Genomic DNA, 22,402 nt, shown 5'->3' with positions numbered 1-22,402 from the left:
ACGTTTAGCCCGGTCGCCTCCGCTGTCCTCTGCTTCTCTTTCTCCTCCAGGGTGCCTTCTCAGCGATGCCGTTGCCCTTCGTTTCGAGGATTGTCCTTCTCTCTTTTTAAAGCAGGTCTGTTGGCAATGCTTTCTCTTAGCTTTCCTCTGCCTGAGACAGTCTGATTGTCATTTTGCCCTCAATTCTGGAGGATGTTTGTGTTGGATTTGTAATTCCAGATAGCTGGCAGTGTGTGTGTGTGTTTTCTGTGCTTAGATTCTGCTCCATTGGCTTCTGGTCTCTTTGGTTGGAGAAACCTACAGTCATTCTAATAATTTTTCCTTATATGTTATCTCTTATTTTTCTCTGGCTCTTAAACATTCAGTTCAGTTCAGTCACTCGGTCATGTCCAGCCCTTTGTGACCCCATGGACTGCAGCACGCCAGGCCTCCCTGTCCATCACCAACTCCTGGAGCTTGCTCAAACTCATGTCTATGTCACTGATGCCATCCAACCCTCTCATCGTCTGTCGTCCCCTTCTCCTCCTGCCTTCAATCTTTCCCAGCATCAGGGTCTTTTCCAAAGGGTCAGTTCTTCGCATCAGGTGGCCAAACTATTGGAGTTTCAGCTTCAGCATCAGTCCTTCCAATGAATATTCAGGACTGATCTCCTTTAGGATGGACTGGTTGGATCTCCTTGCAGTCCAAGGGAGTCTCAGGAGTCTTTTCCAGCACCACAGTTCAAAAGCCTCGATTCTTTGGCGATCAGCCTTCTTTACGGTCCAACTCCCACATTGTTGTTGTCTTTTTTTAAGTGAACAATTCAGTGCTTTTTAGTATATTCACAAAACTGTTTCAGCCATCACCACCATCTGCTTTGAGAACGTTTTCATCACCCCCAGAAAGCATCCCTGTCCCCATTAGCAGTAAGTTCCTATTCATGCTTCCCCCAGCCCCTGACATCGGATCTCCACACACTTGCCTTTTCTGGACATTTTGTATAAATGGACTCATTTGGGGTCTTCTATGACTGCCATCTTTCCCTGAGCACCATGTTTTCAAGGTTCATTTACGCTGTAACCTGTGTCAGCCTTCATTCCTTCATCGACAGGTAACATTGTATGGACGCACCGTGTTTTATTCATCCGTTCGTTAGTTGATGAGCACTTAGGTTGTTCGTGTTTGGCCTGTTACAAATACTGCTGCTCTGCTTCTGTGTGGACAGATGTTTTCATTTCTCTGGTGTATATGCTTTGGAGGGGAATTGCTGCTGTCCATGGTGTTACAGAGTCTCGACACACACACACACACACAATGTGACTCCAAAAACCTCAGGTTTCAAATGTCACAGCAGCTGCTCCATTTTACATTCCCACCAGCCATGTATGAGGGTCCAATTTCTCCAATCCTTGTCAACGCTTGCTATTATCTGTTTCTTTTCCTTACAATCCCTCTAGTGGGTGTAAAGGCTTATCTCACTGTGGTTTTGATTTGCATTTCCCTAGTGGCTGGTCATGTGACCCCTTGGCCATTTCTTTATTTTCACTGGATATGTATCTATTCAGGTCCTTTGCCAGTTGTTGAGAGTCTTACTAATAGTTTTCTCTGTATCATTGAGTTGTAAGATTTTAACAGATTCCAGACACAAGTTTCTCATCGGATGCGTGGCGCTGCCTCCCATCCCGTGGGTGTGCCTTCACTCTCCTGACGTTGCCCTTCGAGCTCAGAAGCTAAAGCGTGATGGACAGTGCATCTGTGTTTCCTTACTTGTGCTTTAAGTTTATATAAGAAACTATCGCCTAATTCAGGATCAGAAAGATTCACACCTATGTTTTCTTCTGAAAGTACATCGTTTTTCCTCTTGGGATTAGGTTTTTGATCCATTTTTAGTTCATTTTTGTGCCTGTGTGAGGTCCAAACTTCATTCCTTTGCACATGAATGAGTGTCCAGTTATTGCACGTGGATATCCAATTGTTCCTGCACCATTTGCTGAAAAGGGGATCGTTTCCCCATTGAATTGTCTCGCACTGATATTGAGAATAAATTGACCGTCAACATAAGGGGTCATTTCTGGACTCTCAAATGTACTCCACTGGCCTCCATGCCTGTCATGGGGCCCCTGCTGCACAGTCACCGATTATTGTATCTGTGAAGGATTTTGAGAAGTGTGTTCTTTTACAACATTGTTTTGAGTATTCTGAGTCTCCTGCATTTCCATGTAAATTTTAGGATTGGTTTGTCAGTTTTTGTGTGTGATGTCTTAACATTTACTTGGGCTTTCAATGCCTTTAATGATGTGCAGTTTTCATTGTACAAGTGCTGAGGTTTTTGGAGTCACACTGTGCGTGTGTGTCTGTTACTATTTGCAGCCCCATGGACTGAGGCCTGCTAGGCTCATCTTTCCATAGGATATTCCAGGCAAGAATACTGGAGTGGGTTGCCATCTACCTCTCCAGGGTATCATCCCAACCCAGGGATCAAACCCTCGTCTCCTACACTGCAGGCAGATTCGCTACTGTGTGAGCCACTAGAGGAGCCCCTGATTATTTCTGATACTACTATAAATGGAATTTTTTCTTTTTAAAAATCTATTTATTTAGTAATTATTTGGCTGTGCTTAGTTACAGCACTCGGGACCTTTAGTTGCAGCGTGTGGGATCAAGTTCCCTGACCAGGGATTGAACCCAGGCCTCCTGCACCGGGAGCGCAGAGTCTGAGCCACCGGACCACCAGGGCAGTCCTGGAGTTGCTCTCTCAATGTTGTTTTTGGAGTAGTTGTTGTGAGCTTATGGAGATACGGTTGATTTGTGTACATTCGTCTCATGCCCTACAACCTTGGTGAACTCATGTTAGCTCTGCTGGCTTTTTTCTTTGTGAATATTTATCTGTTTCCTGCATCTGTTCTTGGTTGCAGCACACAGATCCTCTCTGCAGCAGGCTGGCTTCTCTGTGGCTGTGGAGTGTGGGCTTGGTTGCCCCGCTGCTTGTGGGATCTTAGTTCCCCGACGATCAGGGATTGAGCCCGCGTCTCCTGCACCACAAGCTGAGTTCCCGAGCGATGGAGCTCCGGCCAAGTCCCTCCCGGAGCTTTTCTGGCGGGTGCCTTCAGGTTTTCCAAATAAAATATCGTGTCCTGGGCAGTTACCTATTCCTCTGCAATCTGGATGCCTTTTATTTTTTTTCTTTCCTAACTGCCCTGATTAGTACAGTGTTGACTAGGAGTGATGGGGGAGGCGGGCATCTTTATCTTGTTACTGATCGTGGGGGAGAGCTTCTGGTCTAGCAGCAAGTCTGATGCTCCCTGTGGATTTTCATAGATGCCCTTTACTGGGTTGTGCAAGTCCACCTCTACCCCCCTGTTTTGAGTGTTTATACCGTGGAAGGCGTTGGATTTTGTCAGGTTCTTTTTCTGCATCTATTGAGATGATCACCCTGATTTTGTCCTTTATCCTACAAATATACGGGCAGAGTGTCGCACTGATCAATCTCTGTGAGCCGGCTCTTCGGGCCCGGGGTAAATCCTGCCTGGTCGTCGCCCGTGACTCTCTCTCCACGTGGCTGCGTTCAGTGTGCCGGTCTTTTCTTGAGATTTTGGCGTCCGCATTCATTCGGGGTAGTGGCCCGTAGTTTTCTTGCAGTGTCTGTCCAGTGTTGGTCTCGGGGAAATACTGGCCTCATCAGAAGAGCTGGAGGCGTTCGCTGCTGTCCTGTGTCCTGTGAGATTTGAAGCACTGGTGTCGTGAGCGCTGGTCTTTCTGCAGTGAAACCTCGGCTTCCTCAGCCGGTGCTGGGGGGGACAGCGGAGGCTGTGAGTCTGTCTTTCACCCTGGTGAGTCCCAGGACTCTGGGCAAGGACTGTGAAGAGCCTGAGACTCTGCTGGTGAGCTTGCTGCAGCTCCACGGACACCAGCAGACGGCCCGAAAGCCTCGGGTCTGGAGGCAGGACCCGGCGTACCTGCAGCTTAAAGCTGCCAGTAGCCTGAGCCCCACGGCGGCACGGAGGGCGCCTGGTGGCACCTAATAGTCAGTGGGCTGCGCTGAAGGAGGGGAGCCCCAAGCTCAGCAACTGGGGGCTCTTAAAGGCCAGTGAGCGCGACTGACTGCCCTCGCCGCGTCTAACTCTCTCCTGGCCCCCGTCTCCGCTTTTTAAAAAAACATTTTATTTCCATGTCTTTGTTTGGCTGCGCTGGGCCTTAGCTGTTTGTGGCGCGTAGGATCATCAGTCTCCATTGCCGCTTGCAGGGTCTAGTTCCCTGACAAGGGATCGAACCTGGGCCCCCTGCACTGGGTGCTCGGAGTCTTAGCCACCCAGGGAAGCCCCCACTTCCCACTGTTACTTGGCTTGGACGCTTGTTTTCGGTGAAGGAAAACCCAGTGAAAGGGAATGGTGGAGACAGATTTTGGGAGACATAGCGTGTCTCACGTCTGAAAACGCGCCCCCTGCTTGGCGGTTCGGCGGGGACGGCGGTGCAGGGAGGAGGTGACTTTCCCGTAGGCGTTTGAAGGCTTTGGCCTCCCTTTCATCTGGCTCCTGGCGCCCCGTTTCCTAAGGGCGGCTCCTCTGATTCCCGACCCTTTCTACGAGACGAGCCCTTTCTCTCCAGGACTGTCGGGACCCTCCTGTGTCCCCGGCACCCCGTGCTTCGCTCACGTCCGTTTCCTCCCGCTCCGCTGGGATGGCTGTTTCCTTCATCTGGGGACTTCAGTTCCAGGAAACTTTCCTCACTTACTGCAGGGGTGTTTCATCCAACCATTGTCCTATTTCATCTTTTTTTTTTGTTAACTAAAACGCCTATTATTCAAATATTGGACATCGCAGACATACTCTTTCTCTCGTTTCCTGTCCAGCTGCTGAAATGTCTCTTCCACCCTGCACCCCAGGTTTTCTGCTGTAGATTTCTTTCCTATCGTGTCCTTTACCTCCAGGAACCCTTTGGCACCGACGCACGTTCTCTCTCTCCTCTCCAAGGACGCGTCTCCTCCTGGCATCGTCTGTTTCCTCGTGTCTGTGCTTTCTCTCTGTTACGTACACGCTTTCCGCAGAGGTCTGATGATTCCCAGCTGTTTGCTCATCTGTAGCAGAAGGACACCACGGAAGCCTTTTCTGTGAGGGTCTTTAGGGGGTGAGTTTGCTTTCCCTTTCCAGGGAGGGGGGTGGCGCTGGTCGATCCCCAGGGGAGAATCGTCTGATCTCCTGCCTAGAGGGTACAGCCCCCGTCTGGGAGCCAGAGAAGGAAGAAAGCTGACGCTCTGGAGGTTCGGGACGTAGCTGTTCTCTTAAGTTCCCTGTTTTTATCACTGATCACCTCCCCCCACCCGCCGCCTCGTCCTCAGCGTCTGTCTTGGTCGGGGTGTAGGAAGGGCTTCGTCTCCGTGTGGGAGGGCAGCAGTTGGGGTCCCCTTCCTGCCTGCTGTCCCCGTGTGTTCAGCGTCTCCCCACTTCCCTCCGGCACAGTCGCCTGTCCGCTCCCGGGGGTCTGTGGCTGGGGCTTCCTTTGCCTGTTGCCAGGTGAGCACTGAGCTCTCGAGTCTGGGCAGTCCCTCACACGCCCACTTTGTGTCTCCAACAGTGTTGCTGCGCTCCCCGTTCCCTTCTCTTTGTCTGACTGTTCATTCCGTGTCCTGTCCTTTTCAGGGAGTGTGGGAGAAAACAGAGGTGTTCCACGTACCATTTTAACCAAAACCCCATCACTGTGTATATCACATGCTGTGGTATCCATCACGCTGAGCTCATTGCTCAGTCACGTCCGACCCTTGGACCCTGCAGGCTGCAGCCGGCACACTTCTCTGTCCATGTCTCCTGCAACGGCAGGCGGGTTGTGTGCCGCGGAGCCACCGAAGAAGCCAGAGAAATGTCTTGACTGGGGTTCTCTGACTAAATAAGTGGGACGTGTAGGCTTTTGTTGCATAAGAAGAGAAAGCTCAGCAGTTGCGTTCAGGTCCAACCCTGAGATCCCTAGTTCGCCATGAGTGTGCTGTTGTATTGATTCATTTGTTCTGTTTTCCGTAAACCCCTGTGACAACTCACTCGTCCAGTCCCAGACAGTCCACTGTCTGCGAAGCAAATAATTAAAATGGACTCCGAGAGCTTGCCTGGCAAATCCGTTTCTCTCTGGCTGGAAGCATTATTAGTCCAGTGCTGTTCCAGGAGAAGAGGTTGGCTCAGACAGTCTTGAAAAGCAGGATATCAATTCTCTAACTCAATATGATACAAAGGAAGACAAGACAGGGAAAGAGATGAAGCAGTGTATCTTCTGGATCCTTAGACACTGATCACCAGCCGCTGCTCTGCAGGTCCCGAGGCCGCCCTGCATCTTGTCTTCTGCTCCAGAGAAAGCCCGCAGCCAGAGGACAGGGCAGGGCTGTGACCTGCAGGGGTTCTGTGGTTTGTTCTTCCTTTTCCTGTTGCCCGGTTAGCACTGAGCTCAGTGCTGGAGGGGAGCCCTAGAGGCGGGCGCGGGGGGAGCTCGGGCACCTGGGCTCTCTGCTGCCCCCTCCCGGGCCTCCCTACACTCGTGGCTCCAACGAGGGTCCTGACAAGATCTCCTTGCCCTGCCAGGGTCCTTGCTGCTGTGACAGGTACCACCTTTATGTGAGCGTCTGATGGTTAATCTGAAAGATATTTTGTTGTTCAGCTGATAAGTCTTCTCTGACTCTGCGACCCCATGGACTGCAGCATGCCAGGTCTCCCTGTCCATCACTATCTCCCAGAGCTTGCTCAAACTCATGGCCATTGAGTCGGCGATGCCATCTACCCATTTCATCCTTTGTCGTCCCCTTCTCCTCCTGCCTTCAATCTTTCCCAGCATCAGGGTCTTTTCCAATGTGTCAGCCCTTCGCATCAGGTGGCCAAAGTATAATAATAAAAGCTATTAGAACCATTAAAAATTCATTTTGGAAAATTCTGTGAAGAACAGATAGAGAAAGGGAAATTGAAGCTTCTTAGTACAGGGACTTTCAAGCATACAAAAACTAGTAAATATGGGCTTTTGGCAGTCCAGTGGTTAGAGTTCAGTGCTCTCACCACCAGGGGCCCAGGTTTGATCCCTGGTTGGGGAACTAAGATCCCATAAGCCACGTGGCCAAAACGAAAACAGAAAAGTAGTAAGTAAAACCCCTGTAGCCATTATCCAGCTGTACAAACGACCAGCACTTTACCAATGTTGTAAAATCTATTCTTGCCACCCCCAGCAGCCAGTCCCCATTGAGTTAAAAAGAAACATTTGCTAGGGCACATTAACACAAATTTCAGACAGCGTATCATTTTCATCTATAGAAACGTCTACGGTCTCTAATCATTCATAATGTTTTTCCTCTGTCTTCCTCTCTTCTGTAAAACTACGGTGAAAACAGTGAAAGTGTCAGTCCCTTGGTCGTGTCCAACTCTTTGAGAGCCATGGACTGTATCCTGCCAGGCTCCTCTGTTCATGGGAGTTCCCAGGCAAGAATACTGGAGTGGGGTGCCATGCCTTCCTTCCTCCTGGGGACCAAACTTGGGTCTCCCACATTGCGGGCAGATTCTTTACGGTCTAAACCCCAGGGAAGCCCCTACAACACCCTTATTATCACGAAATAGCAAAATTACCAATTCCTTGATACCATCTAGTATTAATACTCCAGTCCATTTAACACTCCAGTCCACATTCAAATTCCCCAGATTATCTGAAAAAATATCTTTCTGCAGAAGATTTGTTTGACTCAAGAGCCTAATAAGGCACACTCGTCATATTGGGTTCACATATCTCCAAAGCCTCTCAGTTCTTAATGAAAACTTTATTCTTAAACATATTTATGTGCTTTCCACACAAGGGCAGGCACACCGCGGCCTCGGCTTTCTTCAGGGGCTGTGCCATTTTTATCTGGCACGCGTCCAAAGTTGTGATTGCTCCTGAGGCATGTTTTTCCTAGACCTGTCCTGGCCTCGAGCGTCCATTAGGGAGATTAGAATGAAACTTCTAGTCATTTTTAGTGTAAGTGCTTTCCACCTTAGTTACCAGGGCAACTAATCAAACTTTGGAGACAGCCACTTATTAGATTTATGCATATTTAAAATTCTCCCTGTTGCATTAAAAATTATAAATCCATCCCACAGATTGCAACAATGGAAGCAATTAGAGTTATGGAGACTGGTGATGAATGCATGGATTAGGTGTTGTCTTAGAAGTGCTTTCAGGAAATCTACCGCGAGTGGCAGCAGTGCAGGAGTGAGTTTTCGGAGGACAGGATTTCCATAAAGGCCGATAAAGGCACCGACAGCCCCCAGCACTTCTGGTTATTCCTGTGTCCGTGTGCTCTCACATGTTTAAGTTCTACAGTCAGCTCTTGGCCTTCCCTCCTCCCCTCGTGTTCAGCTCCTACTCATTGCGTGCCCGCCGTGCGCCAGGCACGTTACAGACCCACCTCATTCCTGCCACCCACCGAGGGGGGAGCAGCCCCCACGCTGAGGGTGTGAAGACCCAATGTCAGAGGTTGGCGGGCGGCTTGAGGTCACCGACTTTGAGTCAGTCTCCTGAGAGGGTGACAGGCAGGGAGGCCGGGGGTGGCTGCAAGCGTCAGACATTTTTCCTCTCTCTCCCAAGCGGCAGGAGGAAACAAACTGCAAGGGTTAAGATTTCTTCCCCTTCTCGGTGCAAATTTAAAAAGAGGTTTCTTTAAAATTCTGTGTCGCCAAGATGACGCCTGGCTCCACCTGAACTTAACTTTTCTCAAACCTTGAGCTAAGCGATGCGCTTTTCTTATGGAAATGTTTGTCTTAAGCCTTGTTAACGCGCTGTGCATTACCCCAGACTCCGTCTTCACGTCGGTTCTGCCTAAGACTCAGAACCGACCTGACAAACCAGTATGCTTTACTCATACATCGTTCTCCTAAACTGTGTTAATATATTTGCTTGGAAATCTGCCTTAAAGATTTCACGTCAATCGTTTGATAGCCCAGGAAGACTCACCTGGTGCCAAGGTTATCTCAAAATGCGTGTGGTGGGTGAGGGGCCTGGTGCCACTCTGAGTTTGAGACAATCCCTTTCTCCAATTAGCAGACTGCTAGAGCGACTTCACTTTCACACATTGGAGAAGGAAACGGCAACCCACTCCAGTGTTCTTGCCTGGAGAACCCCAGGGATGGGGGAGCCTGGTGGGCTGCCGTCTGTGGGGTCGCACAGAGTCGGACACGACTGAAGCGACTCAGCAGCAGCAGCAGCTGTATAACATCCAACTGATGACCAGCAGGGGGCACTCTTCCCGCCCCCTTCTGATGTCTGTGTCAGAAGCTTTCTCTGCCTCTTTTATGCTGTAATAAAACTTTAATACACAAAAGCTCTGAGCGATCAAGCCGCATCACTGGCCCCGAACTGAATTCCTCTCCTCCCGGGGCCAAGAATCTCAGCGTCTTTTACCACTCAGCAGCAACCTGTCAGCCCACCCCCGTCTTGGGATTGTCGGTCGGGTTGGTTAAGGGCGGTGCCGTGGCATTTCTAGCCCCGTGGGTACCTGCTCCGTGGAAGCCCCCGCAGACATAGAGCTTCCCATCCACGGCGCCTGCGCTGGTGGAGTTGGAGCGCAGCGAGAGCAGGGGCGTGGGCATCGGGGGCCCCTCTCTCCAGAAGTCCCCGTCCGGGTTGTAGATCTCCACCGCGTCCAGGCACTTCCGGACCTGGCCCTTGTCCTGGCCGATGCAGCCGATCCCACCTGTGGAGGGGGACACAGGACAGAGTGACCGGGGTGTGGGCATGCCTCCAGCCCGCCCAGCCCACACCCCAGTCTCACGGCCTGGGCATTCTTGTGTGCCTGTGCTTCTCCCGGGATGCTTGCTTTCTTTTTTTAAAATTAATTAATTTTTTTAAGCTGAAGGATAATTGCTTTGCAGAATTCTGCTGTTTTCTGTGGAACCTCAACCTGAATCAGCCACAGGTCTACACACGTCCCCTCCCTTTTGGGCCTCCCTCCCATCCCCCTCCCGACCCCACCCCTCCAGGTTGATGCAGAGCCCCTGTTTGAGTTCCCTGAGACATGCAGCACGTTCCCGTTGGCTCTCTGGTTTACACACAGCGATGGAAGCCTCCACGTCACTCTCTCCACACGTCTATCCCGAGGTGCTTGCTAAGCAGTGGTGAGGCCCACTGTGCACACAGCCAAGTCCACCCCGCTGACCCCGGTGCCCGTCGGTCTGTGCTCACGCGTGGGGCAGACGCACGCTGGCTGTCTCAGGGACCCTCCCTTGAGAGGAAGCCTTTGCGGTCTGCGTGTGAGGGTGGCCCAGTTCCGACATCCACCGTCCCGTGGTCGTTAGGACCCCACGGGCCTGGCTGTTGAGCAGACGTCCTTTCCCCTCCCTGTTGTCGCCAGACCATTTCTCCCTCTCCTGCTGTTTTTTTATTTCTGGCTGCACCGACTCAGCTTGTGGGCTCTTACCTCCCTGATGAGGGATCGAACCTGCCCCCGGTGCCATGCAAAGGCAGAGTCCTAACCACCCGGTCCCCTCACCCTCTCTTCTCAAGGGTCAGGAACCTTCCCCCCTCAGGGCAGGGCCAGCCTTTGGTAAATTTTGACCTCAGGGTTCAAAGGGAGGCCCCAGACCCGAACGCTCACTGTGCCTTCCGTTTTTGAGTGACACCGTGCATTCACAGGTGCTCTCTGGCCGCCCGTTACACGGCAGGCAGCATGCTCGTGATGAGCTGAGAAAGCAGCGAGGCACGTTTCCTGCCGTTAGGAAGCCAGTGGGATGGAAAGCCACACGGACAAATAGAGAGCAGACATCATGACAGGCCCCTCATGGGAGACACGGGTTACGCTCGGAAGTCCAGAGACTGCAACAAGTTAGCAGAAGCACCATGAACATAACTGTGACTCTAAGTCCCACCTTCCACCGGGGAAGTGATGGCATAAGGATTTCTAATCCACCGTAATAAGAAACAGGAGTTTGCCCCGCAAGGAAAGGCTGTGAACGTCAGGGCTCTCTCTCCTTGTCTGAAGCACGGCTCCTGGGAAGCAGGCGAGCTCCCTGGAGGGGAAGGCAGTCCTCTCATCGGTGACCTCACTGCATACAGACCCCATCGGACGACCGGCTCTGCACGGCCCATCAGAGTTGGGACGGTGGCAGCCTCGGCTACATGGAAGGGTCACAGCGGCAGGGTGGGGGTGGGACTTGGCTCTGGTGTTTACAGCAACACCGAGACCAGCGTTGAGACCTCTCGGCTCTCACAGCCTCTGCCCAGTGTGTCGTGTCACTTGGAGATTAACCCCAGGACGCCTCGTGGTGTCTCTCCTGTCGTTTAACCCCGTGCCCGTCGTGCGCAGCTGGCGACCCTTCCGTCCACCACGCGGTTTTCAGTCTCCTTCGTTTGTTGCTGTTCAGTCGCTCGGTCGTGTCCGACTCTTTGTGACCCCGTGGACTGCAGCGCGCCAGGCCTCCCTGTCCTTCACCAACTCCCGGAGCTTGATCAAACTCATGTCCATCGAGTCAGTGATGCCCTCCAGCCATCTCATCCTCTGTCGTCCCCGTCTCCTCCCACCTTCAATCTTGCCCAGCGTCAGGGTCTTTTCCAATGAGTCAGCTCTTCGAATCAGGTGGCCAAAGTATTGGAGCTTCAGCATCAGTCCTTCCAAGGACTATGCAGGGTTGATCTCCTTTGGGATGGACTGGTTGGATCTCTCTCAAGAGTCTCCTCCAGCCCCACAGAGTGAAAGCATCAATTCTTCGGCGCTCAGCCCTCCTCAGGGTCCAGCTGTCTTCTCCACACTCATGTTATTGCGCGTGACGCTCGGCCCTGAGTGAATCGAGAGGTCTGATGGGAATGGCTCGTTCTCTCCCGGGTCGGGCCCACCCGGGACAGAGGCGATGGGGGAGAGTGTGGGAGGAAGCCTTTTCTTTCCCCTTTTGCTGATGGAGCCTGGCCCGTTTCCTGTCTCAGGACACATCCAGGGGTGAGGGCTGTGAGCACAGGAAGCTCTTAGCGCTTTCTCTCTTCTCCGCCTGGATAAATAATTTAGCCCATTACCGTGCCAAGTCTGAGTGGCTGCGCTTCCAAGGAGGGGCCACGCGGGCCTCAGTCAACTGTGCTCTCTGACGCTCACAGACCCACTTCCCCCTGGCGCTGGGGTGGCCAGAGGCTGCTTCGTCGGACAAATCAGGGAGTCTCTGCCTGAGGGGCAGGACAGCCTTAAAGGAGAGGCTTTATCCATAGCCGCTGACCCTGGCAACCACCCATCAGGTAAGAAAGACGCCAGTTAGCTCCCTGAGATGGGGAGAGTGGTTACCGGGCTGGTTTCTGTCGTTAATACGAGCGCTTGGGACAACCGGTCAGTGGAGGCGAGCAGAGGGCATGCAAGTCGCTGGTCATCAGGCTGGCACAGCAGCAGCCAGCGCCCTGGATGTGATCAGAAGTTCACATAAAGCCCATCAGGGAAGCATAATGTACAAGAAGCACGGGCTTATGCTGGAGGTTGCTGGGATAATTAGGGTGCTTGTCACTTTCGTCTCCCTGTCGCTAAGTGCCTTTAATGGTGCTGTTCAGCCCTTTCGCGTAGCTGTGCCTCCTGCTTGGCTGGCAGAGAGTTCACAGGCTCCACTCGCGCGGCACGGGCTCTGCCTTTGTTTCTGACCGTCTCCCCTGGATGTAATTCCACCACCAGGCACACTCGGTGCCCCTCTGGTACCAGCGACTTAATGAGCTTAACCTGAAAGTGGAGGCTGATTAGACAAACGAGCCCAGGAAAGCGTGGTCTTTATTAATAACTCAGCACCAGCCCTACGAGAAGTCTTTTGATCCTGCAGTGGGATCAGAGCATCTTTAGAATTTCAGTGAGCCGCGTGGCTCTCTCACGTATGTGCCACCAGAGCCTGACTTGCCTGTATTCAGAAACAGGCGCACAGAAGTTATCTTTGCAAGTCCTACGTCAGCGGCCTCCGGGGCGTTGTACAAACCTTAGTTCTTTTGGGGTGGGGTGGGAGGGGGTGGATTCCAGAAGAGGGTGCCTCTCTCTCTTATATTTCTGCCAAGATGAAGATCTGCTCTTTGTGTGTTTGGTCATCATGGTCGTTCCCTATTTGGAGATGAAATGTCTCCCCACACAGAGCCTTGGCCAGGGGCTGGGGACAGCAGGGCGTGGTCCTGCCCTGACTTCCGCTAGGACCTGCTGTCCACGGGCCCTTGACCGCAGCATGGGGGTTGCTCCTGTGTCCCTCCCCTGCAGGCTGCCTCCAGGAGCTTATTCTGCCCCGCTCTGGGCTGGACCCCAAAGGAGGGGTGATTCTGGAGCACTTCTGACAAGCTCCCAGAGTCGCTTCCATGGCTGTTCGTTTGTTTTAAAAAAATATTTATTTATTTGGTTGTTTAGGTCTCAGTTGCAGTATGTGAGACCATGCTTCCTGATCAAGCATTGAACCCATGTCTCCTGCGTTGGGAGCTAGGAGTCTTAGCCCCCGGACCTCCAGGGAAGGCCCTTAGCAAGCTTTAATAAATACATTCACTGCTGCCGGCTCCCATGGGCCTTGGAAAACATCTGTGGGCTTTTGAAAACAGAAAATGAAAGTGGAAGTGTTGGCTGCTCAGTCGTGTCCGACCCTTTGCGACCCCGTAGAGCGCGGCCCCTCGTGGAGCGTGGCCCGCCAGGCCCCTCCGTCCATGGGAGCCTCCAGGCAGGGATCCTGGAGGGGGTTGCCATGCCCTTCTCCAGGGGATCTTCCCCACCCAGGGACCGAACCCAGGTCTCCCCCATGGCAGACAGATTGTTTACTGTCTGAGCCACCAGGACAGCTTTGGGCAACATGATTTCTCTAAGTCTCAATTTTCTCATCTGTAAATTTTGGATAATTTCAGTTTCGTAAAGCGTTGTAAAGATGAACTTACAGGTGAAGGAGGAGAGTGGTGCGGAGGAGCAGATGTGTGTCGCGAGCCCGAGTGTCGCCACTAGGATGGGAGTTTGATTCCTTCCCACACTCCCACGTGAGCAAGCGGCCAGCACATAGCAGGTCCAGGGGGAGTCGTCCCTCCCCCTCCATGTTCCAGGACGCTGTGCTAGTAAGCCGGTATTCACGGGAGCTGCTGAAGCCTTCGGTTTGCTTGCTCTCAGCTTAATTGTCTGCGTGTCTGTGGTTAAGGCTTACTGACTGCGGGGGTGAATCTCTTAAACGCTTCCCTCGAGGTTGGATGGAGGCGGTCGGGGGCTGAAGGGCTGAGCAATAAGCTGAACCTCCAGGCGGGGAGACGGGCTCCCTGACACGGTGCATCAGGTCAAGCGTTTCGGGGGTGGGAGCTGTCAGGTGGCCCCACGGCAGACAGGCGGGAGGACCCTGTTTGGGGGGCGGGTATCTGGGAGTGAGGCCGCCCCGGGTCGGGGCAGAGGGGCTGCTCTGACTCACGTGTGGGTGCGGTCCCTTCCTGACAATATAATGCCCGAGGCGGTGTCATTCTCACCCAGGCCATCTGCCCTCTCTCTCTTGTTTTAATCATATTTATTTATTCACAGCCGTGCTGGGTCTTCACTGCTGTGCACGGGTTTTTCTCCAGTTGTGTCCACGGGCTTCTCATCGCAGTCGCGTCTCTAGGCACATGGCGCCGGCTTTAGGGCGTGCGGGCTTCAGGAGCTGTGGCCTGCGGGCTTAGTTGCCCCGTGGCTTATGGCATCTTCCCAGGTCAGGAATCAAACCTGTGTCCCCCGCCCCACATTGGCAGATGGATTCTTTGCCACTGAGCCTCCAGGAAAGAGCTCTGCTTTTCTTCTGCTCTCATTTAGAAGTTCCAGATATGAAGCCTGAACCCCAGAAGACACGACCTTGCTTCTCGTCCCTTGTTACTTAACATAGGGCTCTAATGGGTATTTTCAGAAAAAAAAAAAGCCCTTCAGCACAGGGTGAAAGGCAGGGTCACCTGCCTTCACAAACTCCCCGGCCGTGCCCAGGAGTGTCCGGCTCACCACCCGGGCAGTGTCGCTCTCTCTGTGTGGCGTCCCATTCACCCGCTGACCCCTGTCCGTCCATCAGCAGCTTTTCTTGCTAAGAAAACAACCGCGTGCCTCCATTCTGCTTGCTCTTCAAATAAAAGAGCTGAAAGGAAAGACCGAGTTCCATTGGTTAGCGCTTGACTCTGCTTGATTTTGGAGGGAAACTCCAGGGTGTGAAGTGTCTGACAGTTGCCAAGTGGGAATGCAGGCAGTTGACAGAAGTTCTGGCTCCAAGTCCCGGGCACCAAAGAAGCCACGGTCTTATCTGTGGCTGATTCCGGCCCAGCCCTGGGCCTCCGTGGACCTCAGCCCACCTCACCCCTCTGTTCTTCCAGACTCTGACCCATCTCTGCCTCCTTTCTTCCTGGCTGTCCTCCCCAGCTCATCCTGCAGGTCCCAGCAGGTCCAGGAGTCAAGCCCACAGTGGGGTGAAGGGAGCGCCTGCAGAGGTCAGAACCTTGGAACTGGCCTCCCGCCACCTCGCCACCCTCAGACAGGAGCCCCCAGACGTCGTGGGTCTGTCCACCTCCCGAGGGCGTGCCTGGCTTCCAGCCACCCCTCTGCCCACTCCTCCCCTCCCTGCCTGTCTCCCCGGCCGCCCTGTTCCTGGCACCCTGTGCCCCGGGCTGGCTCAGCCTGGGCCCCAAACAGTGAGGTAGCGCCCCTCTAGGCCTCTGTGGAGGCTGGTCTCCGCCTGCACGGGTCTCTCCTCCCTAGGACAAATCCCTGCTTCAAGGCTCAGCTCGGCCATCTCCCTGAGGGAAGGCATTGTGTCTCTGCAAGCGGCCATTCAAGGCTCAGCTTGGCCGTCTCCTGAGGGAAGGCATTGTGTCTCTGCAAGCGGCCATTCAAGGCTCAGCTCGGCCGTCTCCCGAGGGAAGGCGTTGTGTCTCTGCAGGCGGCTATCCCTCCTTCGGGCGCCTGCTGCTCTCTGGACAGAGATCAAGGCTCCTGTAGAGACGCTGCTCCTGTGTGTCCATCTGGGCTGCAGGTCGCTGGACGGCAGAAGGATGCCTGTTCACATCCGTGCACCCCACACTCTTCACTGGGGCAGACGGTCGGGAAACAAATCTTAACTGAGTGCGTGCATGGTCCAGCCCCTTCCCACATTGCGGGCACCGTTTTCTTCTACTCTTCTGTCAAAACACAAAGTGACGACTAGCTTTCTAGAACTGGTCAAGCCCTAAGTCCAAACAGCTGAACATTCACTTCCCGTCAGATTATAAACAGATTATCCTGCTTAAGGATACAGGACTCACAGCGCAGATATGGACCTTGTTGCTGTCTGCTGCTGGGCTCATCTCTGCCCCCAGATCTGCCTGCCTGAAAAGTCACTGACCTCCCCTAACGCGGGCTGGACGTAACGTAACAGGACACAGGCTGAGTTTATACTCATAACTCTCTCTGGCGACTAAGCAAAGACGCGTTAATCGGATGGACTCCACAGCTTGCAAACGCAGACACACAGGATGTAAAGTGTGGAGGCAGCGTGTGTGCAGCATGGGTTCTTCTAAAGGGGGCTTGTGTGCTGAGCAGTCATTGTAGGAGAAGGTCTCAGGGCTTCCCTGGTAGCCCAGTGGTTAGCACTCTAGCGCTTTCACAGCTGGGGCCAGGTTTGCTCCCTGGTCAGCGAACTGAGATCCCACAAGCTACACAGAACAGCAAAAAAAAAAAAAACTTAACAAATCTGGCAGATTGACCTTGTGTGTAAATAAAATCATTTATAGAAAGTGATAATTTGTACTCATTCCTATATCGCCCCAAGAAAGGGGAAAGGAAGGGAGTATCTATAAAACGATCACATACATGAATCAGGGCAAACTAGTTGAAGATAATATATTGTACTAAAAAACGACAGGATTTTAAAATAGATATCTTCTTCTTTAAAGCATTAAAATTTTTCCATTTCAACTCTTCACGCTGTTTTAAAACATGTATTACGTTATCCCCGCCTCAGTGAACTGATGATGCCAGAGTCATGATTTTCTTCAGGACTGAAAAGTAACTGTACGCTCTGTTTCCCAGCATGCTGCAGACATAGCCGGTTCTGTGCACGAGGCTGCGTGAAAACACACCTAGATTTGCTTTGCTGAACGAATCCTTGCTTTTGGTGTGGCTTTGAGCAATTTACCTCTTTTCATGACAGCAAAGCATAGAAAGTGTACTTGCCCAAGGTTTTGGCTGCATCCTTATGCTCCTCTACAAACACAAACAAGTCAGAGACCCAGACAGCGTCGGCCAGACGTTTCTCATCTGTTCTCGGTAACCGTCTCATCCCTGTCCATCCGCGGCTCTCACACAGCAGCAGCTTCTGACGTTCTCTGCTCTCAGCGTCAGAGTCGCTGTGAACTTCCAGTTAGTTTTACACGTATATGTAATTTTATGTGTTTATTGTTGGCTGTGCTGGTCTCAGTTGCGATTTCTCACTGCGGTGTCTTGTCTTGTTGTGGAGCGTGGGCTCCAGGGTGTGGAGTTGTGGCTCCAACAGTTGTGGCTCATGGGGTCAGCTGCTCCAAGGCCTGTGGGGTCTTCCCAGATCGGGGATCAGAGCTGTGTCTCCTGCACGGGCAGGCAGACTCTTCACCTCTGGGCCACCAGTTACTTTTGAGCAATCTGTGTGTATATTTCGGATATTTACTTCCTGTCTCTACCAAGAGAACAAGCTTAAGGCTTTTGTTTGTCTGTATGTTTTGTGTTTTTTTGTGTACAAAACTCAGTCTTGGGAAATTTAAGGCAAATAAGAAACCATGATAATACAGCATTGCAATTATATATCGATCCAACAGAGTAAAAGTTCCCACTAATCGCCACACGGAAATGTAGAACTGCCAGCTCTGTGGATCTGTAGGATATTAGTGATGAAAGTGACTAGAGCTAAGTTGTGACGTGAGTTCAGTTCAGTCGCTCAGTCACGTGGACTCTTTGCGGCCGCACGGACTGCAGCACGCCAGTGAGAACCCCAGGCAAACTCTGGCCTCTGGGAGCCCTTGATTCTGGGTTCCCCAGTGAGGCAGCCAGGTAATCAAGGCGAAAACCCTTCACAGGATCCCCTGGGTACTGACCTCTCATGGGTACTGACCTCTAAAACACGGTGAGCCATTCTCTCTGGTTCAAAACCACTTCAGCTGTTGTGTCTAAACTCAAGTCTGCTCTCAGAATAAAGGGGGCACTGGGACTCCCCTCTGAACTTCTGTGGTCGTTGAAAAACCACCTTCTTTCCTTGTCCAGCGTGAGCCTAAGAAGCATATCTCTAGGCCCAGAAGATGCCCTGAGGATGTGCAGACACGGGGAGCCCCAGGCAATGCCTGACCTGTGTTCCTGGGACACGCGCTGTCCAGGGGGCACCTGTCCCTTCACCTCTGGTCTCTCCTAAACGCCAGCCGGGGCGGCTCATGCACCAGAGGCTTGGTCAACGTTGTGAGCATAAAACACCCTCCATGAGCACGGCATCCCCTTTTCCCTTCTGCACCCGGCATCTGAACATTGCCAGGTGCAGTCCTACAGGCGTTCACGCCAGCGCCGCCTGGCGCTTCCCACAGACCAGACCCCAGACCCCACGTCAGGCCTGCTGGCCCAGAATTCGCCACAGGTCGGGGCCAGGATTCTGCCATTAATGAGTAGCCTGGGTAATATGAGACATGTTTATATTTTTAAAAAACTGCTTCAAGGGGACTTCTCGGGTGGTCCAGTGGTTAAGACTCTGCTTCCAATGCAGGGGGCACAGGTTCAAACCCTGGTGCAGAAACTAAGATTTCATATACCAGTTGCTGCAGCAAAAAAAAAAAAAAGGAAAAATAAATTTAAAAAAAAGTTTTTTTTAAGCTTACTTTGCAAAACATTAAGAAAGTTACTGCTTCAAATTTTATCAAAAGACATAAAAAGGCAAAATCAGAATGATGACGAAGCTTGGTCCTCTCATAATTCCCCTTGGGACTGCTCACTGACATGAATTTACTGCAGCAACTGGAGCCTTCCATGTAACTACCCCACTCGAGGTGTGCCATCACCCAGTGAAAACGACCCCATGGCCACGTGGGGAGACTTGGTATTAGCTGGCTCCCTGGACAGGAAAGTGAAAAATCTGTGCTTTGCAAAATTCCCTGCAACACCTGGAACTCTGACGCCGTTTGAGGTATTTTGCCCTGGTGGAGGAGTAGGAGAGAAAGGTCAGTTCCATCAACTGATGTTTGTGAGCGCCGGTCACGTGGAACAGGCAGGCCGGCAGTCAGAACAGACACACGCAGACGAGCGGGGCAGGTTTCTGCCCCTGGGTGTCCGGGGAGCCTGGCCAGAGGTCTGCTGAGAACGGCACCCCCGATCCACACAGACCACCTCGAGGGGTGGCGTCCTGCAGACCCTGAAGAACGCAGAGGCTTCAGAGCAGAGGGAAGAGAGGAAACCCAGCCGCAGAAGGGAGGCTTGTGCAGGGGTGACCTCCAGGGCCCGTGGTGGGGCAGGCAGGGACATGGCCAAGTGGCCGCTGGGGCCAGCCCAGGACAGGTCTCAGCGTTTCCACAAATAGATCTCACGACTCACTGTCTATATTTGACTTCGCCTGACCCATCAAGTTAAAGGAACTTCGGAATCCAATTTGGCTTTTTAAAAACACTTGAGGAAAACCCCAGGTATATTTATGAGTGCCCTGTCATTTCAGAAGCAAGCATACTGCACTCAAAGGTGCAACTGATACTATGAAATCTGAATTTTATCTCACAAAAAGTGTTTTCAGAGAGAGAACCCTTGGTATCACATTCTATCAGTATTTTATAACAGAGCATTAAGAGTTGGGTTTAATGAGGTGGAGCCCAGAAGGGTTTATCTTTCTCAAAGCTTTACCAGTACGAGTGTGCAGAGGGCGTCCCCGGCGGCCCAGGGGTTAAGACTTCACCTTCCAATGCAGGGCTTTCAGGTTTGATCCCCAGTTGGGAAGCTAAGATCATGGCATCCGGTCCCGTCACTTCATGGAAGTATAAATGTAAAAAGTGGAAACAGTGACAGATTTTCTTTTTTGGGGCTCCAAAATCACTGTGGATAGTGACTGCAGCCATAAAATTAAAAGACGCTTGCTCCTTGGAAGGAAAGCTATGACTGACCTGGACAACATATTAAAAAGCAGACATGTTACTTTGCCAACCAAGGTCCATCTAGTCCAAGCTATGGTTTTTCCAGTGGTCATGTATGGATGTGAGAGTTGGATCATAAAGAAGGCTGAGCGCCGAAGAATCGATGCTTTTGAACTGTGGTGCTGGAGAAGACGCTTGAGAGTCCCTTGGACTGCAAGGAGATCCAGCCAGTCCATCCTAAAGGAGATCAGTCCTGGGTGTTCATTGGAAGGACTGATGCTGAAGCTCCAATACTTTGGCCACCTCATGCAAAGAGCTGATTCATTGAAAAAGACCCTGATGCTGGGAGGGATTGGGGGCAGGAGGAGAAGGGGACGCCAGAGGATGAGACGGTTGGGTGGCATCGTCAACGCAAAGGACATGAGTTTGAGCAAGCTCAGGGAGATAGTGATGGACAGGGAGGCCTGGAGTGCTGCAGTCCATGGGGCCGCAGGGTCGGACATAGCGACTGAACAGCAAAGGGGGACTGAGATCTGACATGCCTCACAGCCAAAGATCGGAGCATAGAACAGGCAGCACTGTATCACATTCAGCAAAGAGGTCCACATAAAAAAGTCTTTACAAAAGAGTCTTCATGTAATTTCTTTCCTACTTTATTCTTCACAAAAGTAGGATTCAAAGCCTTGAAAACAAGGAATGAATAACATTTTCTCCTCGCAATAGGACATCTTAACCTAAAATTACTGGACTGATAACTTTTTTTTAGAGGATTGCAGTTGCACTTTTGAATACAGTATGCTTGCTTCTGAAATGACAGGGAACACTCACAACTTTTTTTAGAGGATTAAGCCATATTTTGGGTTAAAGTAGCTGAACTGTCTCATAATGAGCTCTCACAGTACAAATGACAAGAGTTTTCTTAAAAACAAAGCATCTTAAAATGCATGGCCTCAGGCAGCACCCTTCCAGGGGTCTCCTCCCAGAGGATTTCAAAGGGTTCTGTTTAGACACAGCCCCTCTTCCCTGCTCTTCCTGAGAACGGGCTGCCCAAGGCAGCTCTCAGGAAAAAGTCAGCGTGGAAATCAACTCGTTTTAAATACCTGGAGTTTTTAATAAGGGCATCTTTGGCTCAGTGGCAAAGAATCTGCCTGCAATGCAGGAGATTCGGGTTTGATCCCTGGGTTGGGAAGATTCCCTGGAGGAGGAAAAGGCAACCCACTCCAATATTCTTGCCTGGACAGAGCAGCCTGGAGGGCTACCATCCCTGGGGTCACAAAAAGTGGACATGACTGAGCATGCACGCACTTTACTCATAAGGCTCCATGGAGACTATTTAAATTATTTTAAGTGTTCCAGAAAGTCACCAGAAGAGCCAGTTACCGTGTAGGGAAGCTGCTAAAATACACATGTAAATGCATGAACAGTGGACTCACTTTAGCAACAACCTAGATAGATGCTTTTCTGAATTTTTATTTTACTTTTAAACATTTATTTATTTATTTGGCTATGTCAGGTCTTAGTTGCAGCATATAGGATCTAGTTCGCTGACCGGGGATCGAACCCAGACCCCCTGCATTGGAGGTGCAGAGTCTTAGCCGCTGGACCACCAGGGAAGTGCCTGTATTTGTATGTTAAGAAGGAAATGTATAGTTTTCCAGGAACAACCACCCAATAGCTTACCAATGCATTCTTTGCTAGTCTGTTGTAACTTCTGGCGTCATTTTCATCTAAATTCAAATTATTCATGGTGTCTGTGATGATGTGGTTTTCCAATATAGGCATTTTCACAGTAAACGTTTAGTGCAGATTTTAACTTAAATCTTTACAACGCGAATCAAACCTCCAGGGGCAGCATTAGCCAGAGACAGCACCCGCGGTCTGATGTGTGCAGCTTTAGCTTTTACAGGAGGAATACGTCCCGGCCAGTATTCCCCCAACAGAGGGGCAGGCTGTGTGAATGGACAGCGGGCCACTGTGTGTGTCCTTAGGGGAGGACGGGAGGAGAGCGATATCTGTAGGGGAGGACGGAGAGAGTGCGTGTCCATAGGGGAGAACGGGAGGAGAGTAGAGAGGGTGTCCTTTGGCTCCAAAGGCCTGGGGACAGGCAACCTCAGCCCAAGGGCGCCCCTCCAGGGACCGTGAGGCTAGCACGGAGACCTGCAGGGCAGGAGCTGGATCGGAAAGAATTTGGGGCCATGTTCGGACACTACAGTGTAAGGGCACCCCCGGCCACTTTTTTAAAAACACATTTTTAAATTGGTGGCTCAGAGAATAAAGAATCTGCCTGCAGTGCAGGAGACCTGGGTTCCATCTCTGGGTTGGGAAGATCCCCTGGAGAAAGAAACGGCCACCCGCTCCAGCATTCTTCCCTGGAGAGTCCCATGGACAGAGGAGCCTGATGGGCTACAGTCCACGGGGTCGC

The 22,402-nt window shown here is 51.7% G+C and overlaps 1 protein-coding gene across 4 annotated transcripts in view; it reads right to left on the bottom strand.

Annotated features, from left to right (window-relative positions):
- KBTBD12 (kelch repeat and BTB domain containing 12) overlaps window positions 1-22,402 on the bottom strand; it is a 60,039-nt gene that overhangs the window by 14,243 nt on the left and 23,394 nt on the right. For 3 of the 4 annotated variants that reach the window (XM_055413431.2, XM_055413434.2, XM_055413433.2), the window contains exon 5: window positions 9,467-9,664. In XM_055413431.2, coding sequence (XP_055269406.2) covers window positions 9,467-9,664 — 198 coding nt within the window. Of the gene's footprint in view, window positions 1-9,466; window positions 9,665-9,715; window positions 18,685-22,402 lie in introns of those variants that run through there. The other variant, XM_055413435.2, reaches the window with a different exon arrangement.

The sequence above is a fragment of the Moschus berezovskii genome, chromosome 24 (assembly GCF_049115385.1).
Source record: "Moschus berezovskii isolate FMDL1 chromosome 24, NW_MosBer_1.0, whole genome shotgun sequence".
NCBI classification, from domain to species: domain Eukaryota; kingdom Metazoa; phylum Chordata; class Mammalia; order Artiodactyla; family Moschidae; genus Moschus; species Moschus berezovskii.
This window is presented reverse-complemented; position numbering and strand designations above follow the sequence as displayed.